Source organism: Bos taurus, chromosome 15 (assembly GCF_002263795.3).
Source record: "Bos taurus isolate L1 Dominette 01449 registration number 42190680 breed Hereford chromosome 15, ARS-UCD2.0, whole genome shotgun sequence".
Lineage (NCBI taxonomy): Eukaryota > Metazoa > Chordata > Mammalia > Artiodactyla > Bovidae > Bos > Bos taurus.
In genome coordinates, this window is record NC_037342.1 from 77,248,589 (window position 1) to 77,260,304 (window position 11,716).

Consider the following 11,716-nt stretch of genomic DNA (forward strand, 5'->3'; position numbering starts at 1 on the left):
CGCACCCCGGCTCTTGCAGGTTGCCCAGCCTGTCATCCCTGCCTTCTAGCCCTTCTGCTCCTCTGCACTCTTTTGAGCTGCTTCTCAGAACAGGGTATAAACATTCCACGTTTCCCTGGCTTGTTCTGCTGTTAGCTTTTTATGTCAATAAAACAAGCCTGGTTCTAGGCCATTATAGCCCACGTCACCCCCAAGGCTGGTGTCCTCGCAGACCTGCGAACCAAGGGCTTCTTCCCAGCCTGGCCTGAGTAACTTCACCACGGGAGGGAGCTCCACCCACAAAGTCGTCTCCAGGTTTGGCCTCCATGAAATTATTTTTTGTTAAAAAGGAAAAATGAAATCTTTATTCTAAACCACACCCTCGCCTCCAGTGAACAGGCTGAGTAAAGCCAGCATCAGGCATGGGAAGGAGCTGCTTCCTGGGAGAAGGGGGACAGGGAGCGGTGGGCCCAGGCCTGATGAACAGAGGAAGCCAGGGCTGTTCCCCAGCGCCCCCAGCCCTCAGCAGGCATAGGGCATAGATGCACTCAGCTCGCCGAGGGAGGCAGCCAGGTCCCATTTACAGATGGGGGCTCCGAGGTCAGGGATAAGAAGCCTGTGGCCTCACTCAGGTGGGGATGCCCAGGAGAGGGACAGAGCTCTATCAGAGGCTGTGCTGGGGCTCCTCTGGAATGCGGTGGGGGGGGGGGGGGGGCGGGCAGTGGAAGTCAGTGGGACTGATCACCAAGGAGTGTGCAGTGAGGGTACCCCCTGACCCAGGCTGGCGGCCTGGAGGCAGTGGGAGAGGGAGGGGCCTCCAGACTGGCCAGCAGTCAGTAGTTCTGGGATTGTGGGCACGGCCCCTCAGAGAGGATGGGAAGAGGGTAGGGGGCTCTTGCCAGGGGGCAAGTGAGAGCCGATGGGGGTTCTTGAAGGGTTGCTGTTTTAACAGGCCGTTTGTGGGGGTGGGGGGATGGCCAAACCTGCTGACGACAACACAGTAGGCTTTATGCTCACCCCTAGGTTTGAATCCTGGCTATGCCGTCTAAGAGTTGCATGGTCTTGGCCCAGCTGCTCAGATGCATCCATAAAACAGGGCTGCCCTACTGGTGGCTGAGATTAACTAGATACAATTAAGCATAAGATCCGCAAAACATGTGGTCCCCGCCGAGCCCTCAGCCAGCGGTGAACCACCCGGTCAGCTTTCAGGCAGCAGAGCTGAAAGGGTGGCAGGCAGATGACCAGCAGATGTGGGGCGTCACAGGGACGGGGCGGGGGGCTGGACCAGGGGTGGGAGAGGACACCGGGTGAGCAGGGTCAGGCCTAGAAGGGCTCTCACCGGATCTTGCTTGAAGCTCATTTTTCAGCGGGAGGAAATGGGCCAATAGCGAACCAGGACGTGGAAACAAATAGAAGGCTTGGCAGCCAGGAACCAGGGAGCCAAGGCCCAGAGCCTGGCTTTACCAGGAAGCAAGGTCGAGGGCCAGAGCACCAAGATTCAAAAGGAAGGGAAACACTGGTTTGGCTTCTGTGTAGGCCCCTCAGGCAAACTGCAGGTTAACAAGAATTTTCAGAAGCTCAGACTGAGAGGCGGGGTAGGGAGTGTGCAGTCAGAGGGGTCTGGAGGCCAGAAGACCCCAGGGAGCAGCTGGGGCGCACACCCATCCCTGCCAGGGGGCCCCGCCCTGACAACTGGTCTGAGGCCCATGGCTTGCTTGGGTTTCTAGCAGCAGCACCTAGGGAAGGGCCTCCGGCATACACCCCGACTCCTCTACCCAAGGCCCCAGGAAGGTGAGACAGACAGGCAGCAGGAATGGGAAGCATCCTTTATTGCGCGTGTCCGCCAGCAGGAGGCCCCTAGGCGTAGTACTGCAGGTTGGCCTTCTTCTTGGCCTGTACCTCCAGGATGCCCTCCATGTAGTCCTCGTGGGTGAGCTCCGTGGCGCCTCTGCGCAGTGCGATCATGCCCTGCGCCCAGACAGACGGACAGGCTCTGGGTTCCTCCTCACGCCCCAGCTCCCCAGACAGGCTCTGGGTCCCTCCCCACGCCCCAGCCCTCAGACAGAGACACAGGCTCTCAGGTCCCTCCCTACGCCCCAGCCCCCAGACAAGAGATACAGGCTCTTAGGTCCCTCCCCACGCCCCAGCCCCCAGACGGAGATACAGGCTCTCAGGTCCCTCCCCACACCCCAGGACAGGCTCTGGGTCCCTCCCCACGCCCCAGCCCCCAGACAGAGACACAGGCTCTGGGTCCCTCCCCACACCCCAGAACAGATAGGCTCTCTGGCCCCTCCCCACGCCCTGGTCCAGCTCCCGGAGGCCTCCACCTTCTCAGCCCCTCCCTCGGCCGCCTCCACCAGCCTGAGCAGGGAGGTGGTGTGAAGCGCCCACCCTCTGCAGCCCGCACTCACCGCCTCCACACACACTGCCTTGCACTGGGCCCCGTTGAAGTCATCCGTACAGCGGGCCAGTTCCTCGTAGTTCACGTCAGGACTGTGGGGAGGTAGGGCGAGACTCAGTGACTGAGGGGAGGGGCCAGGAAGAGCAGCTATCCCCCACACGCTCCCTCAGGCAGTGAGGTCGACTCGCCCGGATCACGGAAGAGTCCCTTCCCCACTGGGCCTCGTCCCTCCGTCCCTCTGCACAGGGCAGGGGGGAGGCAGGAGGCAGGGAGGTCAGAGTAGGTTAGACCAAGTCATTTCTAGTGTCTCCAGCCTTCGAGATGCACCTGGACCCCAGGATCCAGTCTGGGGGGAGCAGAAGGTTGTGCAGACAGAAGACAGCCGTCTGCCTGTCTCAGGCGGGCGGGCCCTGTACTGGCACAGTGCTGTGGCGACTCACCTCCTGCGCCAAGCATTGCACTGGACATTATCACAACCCCGGGAGGTTGCAGCCCTCACCCCCAAGTCCCAGGAAGAAAACCAAGGCTTATGCCACCTGCAGACGGGCACACAGATCTGAACCAGGTCTGCCTGGCCCCTGGCAGCATTCCCCTGGGCCAGGCTGGGCTGTGTTCACCTGCTAGGGCAGAGGAGGCCAGGAAACGGCCCGGGCTGGCACGCCTTCCGATCCCGGGGCAGGGGGTGTGTGTGCAGGTGAACGCTAAGGATCCTGGGCCCCAGTAAGGTTCTGTGTCAGGTCAGGCACCTGAGAGAAAGGGAGGCCGCTGCGGGGACAGTGCTGTGTGAATGGGAGGTGGAGGGAGAGGGGAAGCCCGGGCAGGCTCAGTACGAAGAGGACTGGGATGGCTCTGCTGCCCCTGAGGTCTCAGCGCCTCGCTCGTGACTTTACGCACCTGACGTTCATCTTCCGGGAGTGGATCTGCATGATTCTGGCCCGGGCCTCCTCGTTGGGCATGGGGAACTCGATCTTGCGGTCCAGGCGGCCTGAGCGGAGCAGGGCAGGATCCAGGATGTCTACTCTGTTGGTGGCTGCGATGACCTGAGAAGGAGACGCGGCCGCTTGAATGAGGAGGGAGCTTCAGAGACAGGTGACAGGCATGGCCACGACCGGCAAGGAGGCAGCCCGGGTCAGGTGAGACGGCACCGGATATTCAAAACCGCCTCTAATTCTAACTCGAGCTGCGCCAGTGAGACAACAGAAGACCCCTGACCTCTCAGCGCCCCTTCCTCCCCTGTGAAGACAACACCCACCTTCACTTGGGTGTTGGGCTGGAAGCCGTCCAGCTGGTTTAGCAGCTCCAGCATCGTCCTCTGCACCTCCCGGTCCCCGGCCTTCTCACTGTCGAAGCTGGGCCCCGAAGGAGACACTGGTGAGGCCACAGCTCGGGGGACGCCCTCCCCTGCTCCTCCAGAAGCCCAACCCAACCCATCCCGGGGCGGAGAGGAGTCCCGCTCAGCCTGGGGGCCCCCAGCCCAGGGACAGCACAGAAATGGTGTCAGATGTGAGAGCTCCTGGGCTCAGGTGCCGAACTGAGGACAGAACAGTGAGCAAAACCCGCTGCCTGGCCTGTGCCCCCGATGAAGGTGCCATCACAAACTGAACTAAAACTCAGAAGAAATAGAGAGATCTGGCCCAGACTTGGCATGGAACAGGGGGCCCAGGCAGCTGTCCCCGAGGAAATATCCCTCAGGCTGAGATCTGAGGGCTGAAAACACATCACTGGGCAACCGACCAGCAGAGATCAGGGGAAAAGGAAAAGCACATTCCAGAAAGAAAAGAGCAGGTAGCAAATCTCTGCCAACGAGCGGGCCTGCAAACCGAGGGGCCGCCTGGAGGAAGCCAGGGCGGGGGGGGGTGGGGTGGGGAGGTGAGGGCAGGGACAGGGTGAGGCTGGAGGGGAGCTGGGGCACCAACACAGGGCCCCACAGGCCGTGGCAAGCCCAGCATTTATGCCACGGAACAGTGGGGAGGCGCGGAAGGGGAAAGCAGGCTCTGTCTGCATGAGGAGCTGGCGGAGCCAGTCAGTGAAACTTTGAGAGGAACCTGCTGGCAACTGTGAGGAGAAAGGATGGTGGGGGAAAAGAAATGAAGCAGGGAGGCTAGTCAGAAGAGCACTAAGAAGTCCAAGCACATGGAGAGCGCCGCCAGCATCCCAGGGCGAGCAGGCAGCAGGGTGGAAGAGCAGGGTTCCAGACCCAACCTGGTGGGACCCCGCACCCCTCACCGCTTGGTGCCGATGGCGTCCAGCTCATCTATGAAGATGATGGACGGCGCTTTCTCCTTGGCCAGCGCAAAGGCGTCCCGGACTAGCTTGGCACCATCCCCAATGAACATCTGCACCAGCTGGGGGCCGGCCAGCTTCAGGAAGGTGGCCTGGGGTGGAGGGTGACAGAATCAGGCCAAAGGCGCAACAAGAGGCCCCTTCGATTCAAGCCCACCCAGCTGAGTCTCAGCTCCCACCCATCTCCCCCCATCCTTCCCAAGGCACTCACCTTGGTCTGCGCAGCACAGGCCCTGGCCAGCAGGGTCTTCCCTGTACCTGGAGGCCCGTACATCAGCACGCCCTTTGGGGGCTGGATCCCTAAGTTCTCAAACTTCTCCTTGTGGTTCATTGGCAGGACAATGGCCTCCACTAGCTGCCAGGAAGAAGACCTGGGTGAGGACAGTGAACCCTGTGGGCTCCCACAGCCTAACCCTCTCTGTAGCCCTCCCACTCAACTCGGGGCCACCGCCGTCTCCTTGCCCCACATCCAGAGGACACAGAACGCTCACTGCCACCAAGGCTGCCGGTGGACTCCCGGAACAGCAGGACAGAGCAGAAGGACGGGTTAAGAACAGGAGCCTGAGCTCCAGTCCTGGCTCTGGCCCTAACCATCTGAGATCCCAAGCAAGCCATTCAGACCCTCCAGAGCTCAGTCTTCTAAACTGTTTTATGGCCTCTTCCCTGCCTCCCTAGAGTGCTGCAAGGATAAGAGGCATGGGAGGAAAAGTGCTCTGGTCACTGAAGCAGAGAGACACAAAAGGCTGGTGAGGTGCCGGGCTTCCCTCACCTCCTGAATCTGCTTATCCAGGCCCCCGATGTCACTGTACTGCTCCGTGGGCCTCTCGTCCACCTCCATGGCCTTCACCCGCGAGTCGTACTCGGTGGGCAGGGTCTCCAGGATCAGATAGGAGTCTTTGTTCACACCCTGGGGACACAGCATGGAAACCTCAGCTCTGTCCCAGCTCAAGGTCTACCTAAGTGACTGGGGGACAGGTGTCCATAGGGTGAAAGGAGAGCCACAGGACCGGGCAACACAAGAATCAAAGGGCAGGCAGCTCCGCAAATGTTCAGGACCCACAGTGACCGGGCCGGGGCCAGGGGCTCGGCTCAGCAGTGGGAGAAACCTCGCTGGAAAAGGCCCGCCTGGGCTCAGGGACACCACTCACCACCAAGTCTCCCGGCTTCAGCTTTTCGGCATCCACCAAGCCAATCACAGGCAGGAAGTAGGTCTGCAGAAGGATTCCAGGTGCAGCCTCAGTCACTGCCCTCAGGTAGGCCCCCGAGTCCTGTCCCACATCCCCCTCTCATGCTCTGCAGCTCCTCCTGCTGTGCCAGCCTCACATCCCCCTCTCATGCTCTGCAGCTCCTCCTGCTGTGCCAGCCTCACCTGCCGCGTAGAGGTTTTGATCACTGCGCACTTGCCCTTCCTTTGGGAGTCTAGATCAATGTTTGCACCATCTTCCTCTTGGTCGTTAGGATCAACATCTAGAAGCTGGGAAAGAAAGAAGCTCAGATTTGCTCAGCCCCCCTGTACTCTGCAGAGCCCAGAACTTCTGGGGCCTAGACAACCTCAGCACTCCCAGGGCTCGCCATCCCTACCTCACTCCTCAGCCTAGCCCCAAGCCCAGCAAAGGTGCGGTTAATAAATCAGAAGATTTAGCGTGATCTCTGCTCAGAGCTCATCTACCCCCTGAGGAAAAATACCCAGTAGAAAAAGAAACACGAAGCTTCCGATGCCTTTTCAGGCCTGTATATTCCCCTAAAAACTTACAGCGGGGAGGAGAACCTAAGAGGTTTAGATCCTACATGCAATTTAGGCCTCAAAAGGCCCACCCACTCTTTCCCCAATGGCAGGCTGTCTCCAAGCCCCACTGACCCCTCTTCCCCTCCACATACACACACACCTCGATGACGTTGGAGACCAGATACGGCAGCGTCTTGTTCACTTTGATTTTCTCGCTGTTCTCTTTGATCTTGTCCTTCATGGCCTGGAGTTCGTGGGTGACTCGCAACACTTCGCTCTTCATGATCTGGGATGAGGGTGAATGGAAGGAAACATTCAGCCTTACCTTAGCTTATCTGAGGGCCACTTAATTGGAGCACCTTATCCAGGCAGCCGGAGGAACCCTCCTGCACCCCTTCACTCAGCTCGAAGCTCTCTGAATGCTCAGCCTAACTGTGTCCACAACCAGCAGGAAACCTCCTGTGGAAACAGGAGGCCTGTCGGGAGACCTCCAGGGGAAGCAGTTGTAGTCGAGGGAAAAGAGCCAGACTTTGAGTTGAGCAAATACGGGTTTCAGGTTCTGCCTTTCCTTACAGGCTCCATACCTCACCACAGTAAAACACAAAACAAAACAACAAAAACCCTCTTTTAGCCTCAGTTTGCTCATCTGTAAAATGGGGGTTTCTTAAAAGACAGACTCTCAAGAGGAATACTGAAAAGCCTGGGAACGGCAGTCAGACCATTCCTTCTCTCAAGCCTGGTCTCCCACCACCCTGGCCCTCTCCCCCTCCCTTTTAAAACTTCGTTTTCTTTTCTCTTTTTCTGGTCTGAGGAGGAAACCGCGGCCCCCACACCTCTCCGAGGGAGGCTGGGGACGACGTGAGAGCACCAGGGCCTGCCCTGTGTGTGGGGACGCGGGCAGGGAGAGGGGGCTTCACTGCCCACCTTGATTTCACTGTCCAGCAGCCGTGTGCGCTGGATGATCTCTTCTGTGGACATCTTGAGAACTTCCTCCCCGATTCCATCTTGCTGCGAAAAGAATAATTTTTTTTCCCTTAAATTCAAGGCAGTTAACTCAGCACTGTGAGTTAGCCAACTCTGCCTCAATTGACCCACTATGCGCCAAAAAACCCAGAATGCAGTCGCGACCGCATACCAAGCGGCCCCAATCCCGGGACCGGGCTCGACCTTGACCCCCGCAGCCACCGCCTCCCCTCCCGCCAGCGGGGTCTCCCCGTGGCCCGAGCTCCAGCACCGCCAGCGCGCACCTCCGCTTCGTCCCACACAGTCGCCATCTTCTCCTGCCGAGTCACCGGACTCTCGAGTTTCGGCAGCAGATTCACCATTCGGAGGAGCAGCCTGAAGATTACACCGGGCGGCAGCCGCAGGGAGAGATCAATATTACCTCTCTTTACGTCTGCTCTTGACTAGTGAGACTCCGTCAACAAGTCCTGACTCTTGAAAAAAATTAGCTTGGGCCGCGTTGCGGCGGCGAATCTGCTTCTCGGATTCAAAAGCTGAAGCGCAGGCCACAGGACCCGCCCCCGCGGCTGCTGAAAAGTTCCCGCCCTCGTCCTGTTAGTGCCACAGCGAGAGGAGGATGCGCCACTGGCTGGAACGCCCAGAGGGGCGGGACCTGGGGCGGAAAAGAAATAGAAAGCGGAGGGAGAAACGACCCAGGGTCCTTGGGAAATGTAGTCCTAATCAGGCTGCTCACAGGCTGCTCCTCCATCCTAAAGGAGGCAGGTCAGGTGGTCTGGTATTCCCATTTCTTTCAGAATTTTCCACAGTTTATTGTGATCCACACAGTCAAAGGCTTTGGCATAGTCAATAAAGCAGAAATAGATGTTTTTCTGGAACTCTCTTGCTTTTTCAATGATCCAGCCTAGACATTTTATTACAAAAACAGAGACATTACTTTGCCAACAAAGGTCCATCTAGTCAAAGCTATGGTTTTTCCAGTGGTCATGTATGGATGTGAGAGTTGGACTATAAAGAAAGCTGAGTGCTGAAGAATTGATGCTTTTGAACTGTGGTGTTGGAGGAGACTCTTGAGAGTCCCTTGGACTCCAAGGAGATCCACCCAGTCCATCCTAAAGGAAATCAGTTCTGAATACTCTTTGGAAGGACTGATACTGAAGCTGAAGCTCCAATACTTTGGCCACCTGATTCGAAGAGCTGACTCATTTGAAAAGACCCTGATGCTGGGAAAGATTGAAGGCAGGAGGAGAAGGGTGAGATGGTTGGATAGCATCACCTACTCAATGGACATGAGTTTGAATAAACTCCGGAAGTTGGTGATGGACAGGGAGACCTGGCGTGCCGCAGTCCATGGGGTTGCAAAGAGTCAGACACGACTGAGCGACTGAACTGAACTGAACAGGGTCTTGTGCCTGTTGGCTTTCAGACTACAATGTACACCGGCAGCTCCATGGGACCTCAGGCCTTCTGATGAAGACTGAAACTAAACCAGCAACATTCCTGGGTTTCCAGTTTGCCGGTTTACCCTACCCGCCATGGAGGTTACCCACCTCTGTAATTGTATGAGCCGATTTCCTCATAATAAATCTCTTTACATACATATATGTCTCCTATGGGATCTGTTCCCCTGGGGACCCCTACTAAAATACTTCTTAAAATCTGTTATTTTGAAAACTGCGAAATACATTAAAAAATTGCAAGAATGGACAATGAATACCTATGTATCTTTCACCTAGAGTCACGAATTGATTTGCATTTTCTTTTGCTGTCTGTTTTTCTGAACCATTTCAAAGTACATTGCAGACATCATGTTACTTCACCTCTAATATTTCAACTTGTGTCTCCTAAGAGTAAAGACATTCTAATAATGGAACTCCAATACATTATAGCATAGTATATTGTCATACCTATAGAATTTAATATTGAGGCAATAAAATCTAATATACAGTCCATATTAAAATTTCTTCAATTATCTCCATAGCATGCCTTAGAGCCTTAAAAAAAAAAATCCAACATCAAGTCAAAAATCACACATGGCAGTCAGTTGTCAGGTCTCTACAGTCTCCTTCAGTTTAGAACAGTCTCCCGATCTTTTTTGGTCTTTCATGACATAGACATTTTTGAAGCATCCTGGCCAGTTGTCTTGTGTACTCTGTTCTCAACACAGCAACCAAGGGAATTATTTTAAAGCCTCGTTAGATCATGTCACTCCTCTGCTCAAAACCCTGCAGCAGCTGTGAGACTTAGAGTAAAAGCCAAGGTCCCTGAAACAGCCTCCCAGGTCCTGCAGGGGATTTTGTGCTTACGTGCTAAGTCGCTTCAGTTGTGTCCAAACTCTGTGCAACCCTATGAACTGTGGCCCGCCAGGCCCCTCTGCCCACGGGATTCTCCAGGCAAGAATACTGGAGTGGGGCGCCATGTCCTCCTCCGGGGACCTTCCCAACCCAGGAATTGCACCCACATCTCTTACATCTCCTGCATCGGCAGGTGGGTCACAGCACCGCTTTTTTCCTCCCCGACAATTTTCTCCAGGACCTTGACTCCCACTCCTTTCCTCTCTGCTCACAGTTACACGGCTCCTTGTTGCTTGGAGATCAGGCCAGGCCAACTCCTACCTTGGACTCTGTTCTGCTGTCCTGAAATGTTCTTTCCAGGATATTTTCTTGCTTCACTCCCTTACCTTTGCTCCTTCAAGTCTTTGCTTAAATGCCTCCTTCTCATCCAGACCCACTGGCACAGCCTTTAATGTTTCAGCCTGCACCTCCTGGGCCTTTTCTGCTCCCACGCTCCTCAACCGCTTACCCTGTGCTATTCTTTTTTAAAAAAATTATATATTTTTATTTTTAAAATCTAAAACCTAAAGAAAAGTTGAAAATACAGTGTAAATAATTTTTTTCTTGCATCTTTTGAGAGAATATTATTGGTTAAATACCACATCACCTTATATACTTTGGTGGGAATTTCCTACAAACAAGGACATTTTCCTACTCAAGCACAATACAACTTCAGTACCAGTAGGTTAACCTTGATGTGTTTCTACCATCTAACCCTTAGCCTCCATTCAAATTTCATCACTTGTCCCAGTAATGTTCTTCACAGCGTTAAAGGACAGACTGCATTCAGACTTGGATTCAGTCCAGAATCAAGATCAGAATCAAGCATTGTATTTAGTTGTAGGGCTTTAGTTTCTTTCAGTCTGGGATTGTTTCTCAGTTTTTCCCTGGCTTCATGACCTTGACACTTTTGAAGATTACAGTTACTTTGTAGAATATTTCTTTCCAAAAATAAAAAAATCTGGCATTAACAGTCTGTTAAAAAATTAATCAATGTATGTATTCTTTAGGCGTGGCAGGTCTTCATTGTTACGGGCTTTCTCTAGTTTCAGTGAGCGGGGGCTGCTCTCTAGTTGCATGGGCTTCTCTTTGCAGTCTCCTGTTGCAGGGAACAGGCTCTAGGGCTCCCGGGCTTCAGTAGCTGCAGTAGGTGGGCTCAGCAGTCCTGGTGCGGGGGCTTTAGTTGCTTCCATGAGATGTGGAATCTTCCAGTGCAGGGATCGAGTCCGTGTCCCCTGCATTGGCAGGTGGGTTCTTATCCACTGGACGGCAAAGGAAGTCCTGCAGGGTATTTCTGTTTGTGTTTACCTGGCGTGTCTGCTTGATTACATTCACGTGACTCATCTTTGCAGGAGCCTCACAGAAGAGACGCTGAGTTTCTCACTCCGTTCATGCGGGTAGCAGCTGATTTCATTTTGTTTCATTACTGGAGATGTCGATCTCACTCAGTGATTAATCTGGTTCTACAAACCTTCTCCGTGGTGAGGGTTTCCCCTTGAAATTAACAAGTATTTTGTGAGGAAGTACTTTGAAACTATGCAAATATCCCATTCTTTTTTTATTAAGATTTTAATTTGTTCATTTATTAACATCAGTATGGATTTTTGTTTAATTAATCATTACTATGCACTGAATTTTGTATCCCTGCCTCCAAATTCATAACGTTGAAGCTCTAACCCTCAATGTGACGTATTTGGAGATGGGATGTTTGGTGGCTCAGACGGTAAAGCGTCTGTCTACAATGTGAGAGACCTGGGTTCGATCCCTGGGTTGGGAAGATTCCCTGGAGAAGGAAATGGCAACCCACTCCAGTACTCTTGCCTTGAAAATCCCACGGACGGAGGAGCTTGGTGCAGGCTACTATCCATGGGATCACAAAGAGTCGGGCACGACTGAGCGACTTCACTTCCTTTAGGGTTCGATTAGATCATGAGAGTGGGACCCTCATGATGGGATTAAAGAGAGGGAGATCTTGCTCTCTCCTCTCTACATATAAGCACAGAGAAAACGCCATGCAAGGACACTGAGAAAGGG

At 54.4% G+C, this 11,716-nt stretch overlaps 1 protein-coding gene across 1 annotated transcript; it reads right to left on the reverse strand.

Moving 5' to 3' along the window:
- Window positions 1-1,786: 1,786 nt before the first annotated feature.
- On the reverse strand, window positions 1,787-7,899 carry PSMC3 (proteasome 26S subunit, ATPase 3). The gene is made up of 12 exons (NM_001192184.2): window positions 7,637-7,899; window positions 7,314-7,397; window positions 6,550-6,675; window positions 6,033-6,137; window positions 5,812-5,874; window positions 5,433-5,570; window positions 4,875-5,018; window positions 4,607-4,755; window positions 3,633-3,729; window positions 3,275-3,420; window positions 2,391-2,472; window positions 1,787-1,947 (listed from the first exon to the last, which is right to left on the reverse strand). Exons 1-12 carry the CDS (start codon window positions 7,712-7,714, stop codon window positions 1,837-1,839), a joined length of 1,323 nt encoding a protein of 440 aa, NP_001179113.2. The 5' UTR covers window positions 7,715-7,899; the 3' UTR covers window positions 1,787-1,836.
- Between the last annotated feature and the right edge of the window lie 3,817 nt (window positions 7,900-11,716).

Excerpts from the sequence above, each read along its gene's own strand:
- PSMC3 (NM_001192184.2), bottom strand. The coding sequence starts at position 7,714 with ATGGTGAATCTGCTGCCGAAACTCGAGAGTCCGGTGACTCGGCAGGAG. Across the intron at positions 4,756-4,874 it reads CCTGTGCTGCGCAGACCAAG|GCCACCTTCCTGAAGCTGGC; the intron begins GTGAGTGCCTTG and ends CCTCCACCCCAG. Across the intron at positions 3,730-4,606 it reads GACGCCATCGGCACCAAGCG|CTTCGACAGTGAGAAGGCCG; the intron begins GTGAGGGGTGCG and ends TTCGGGGCCCAG.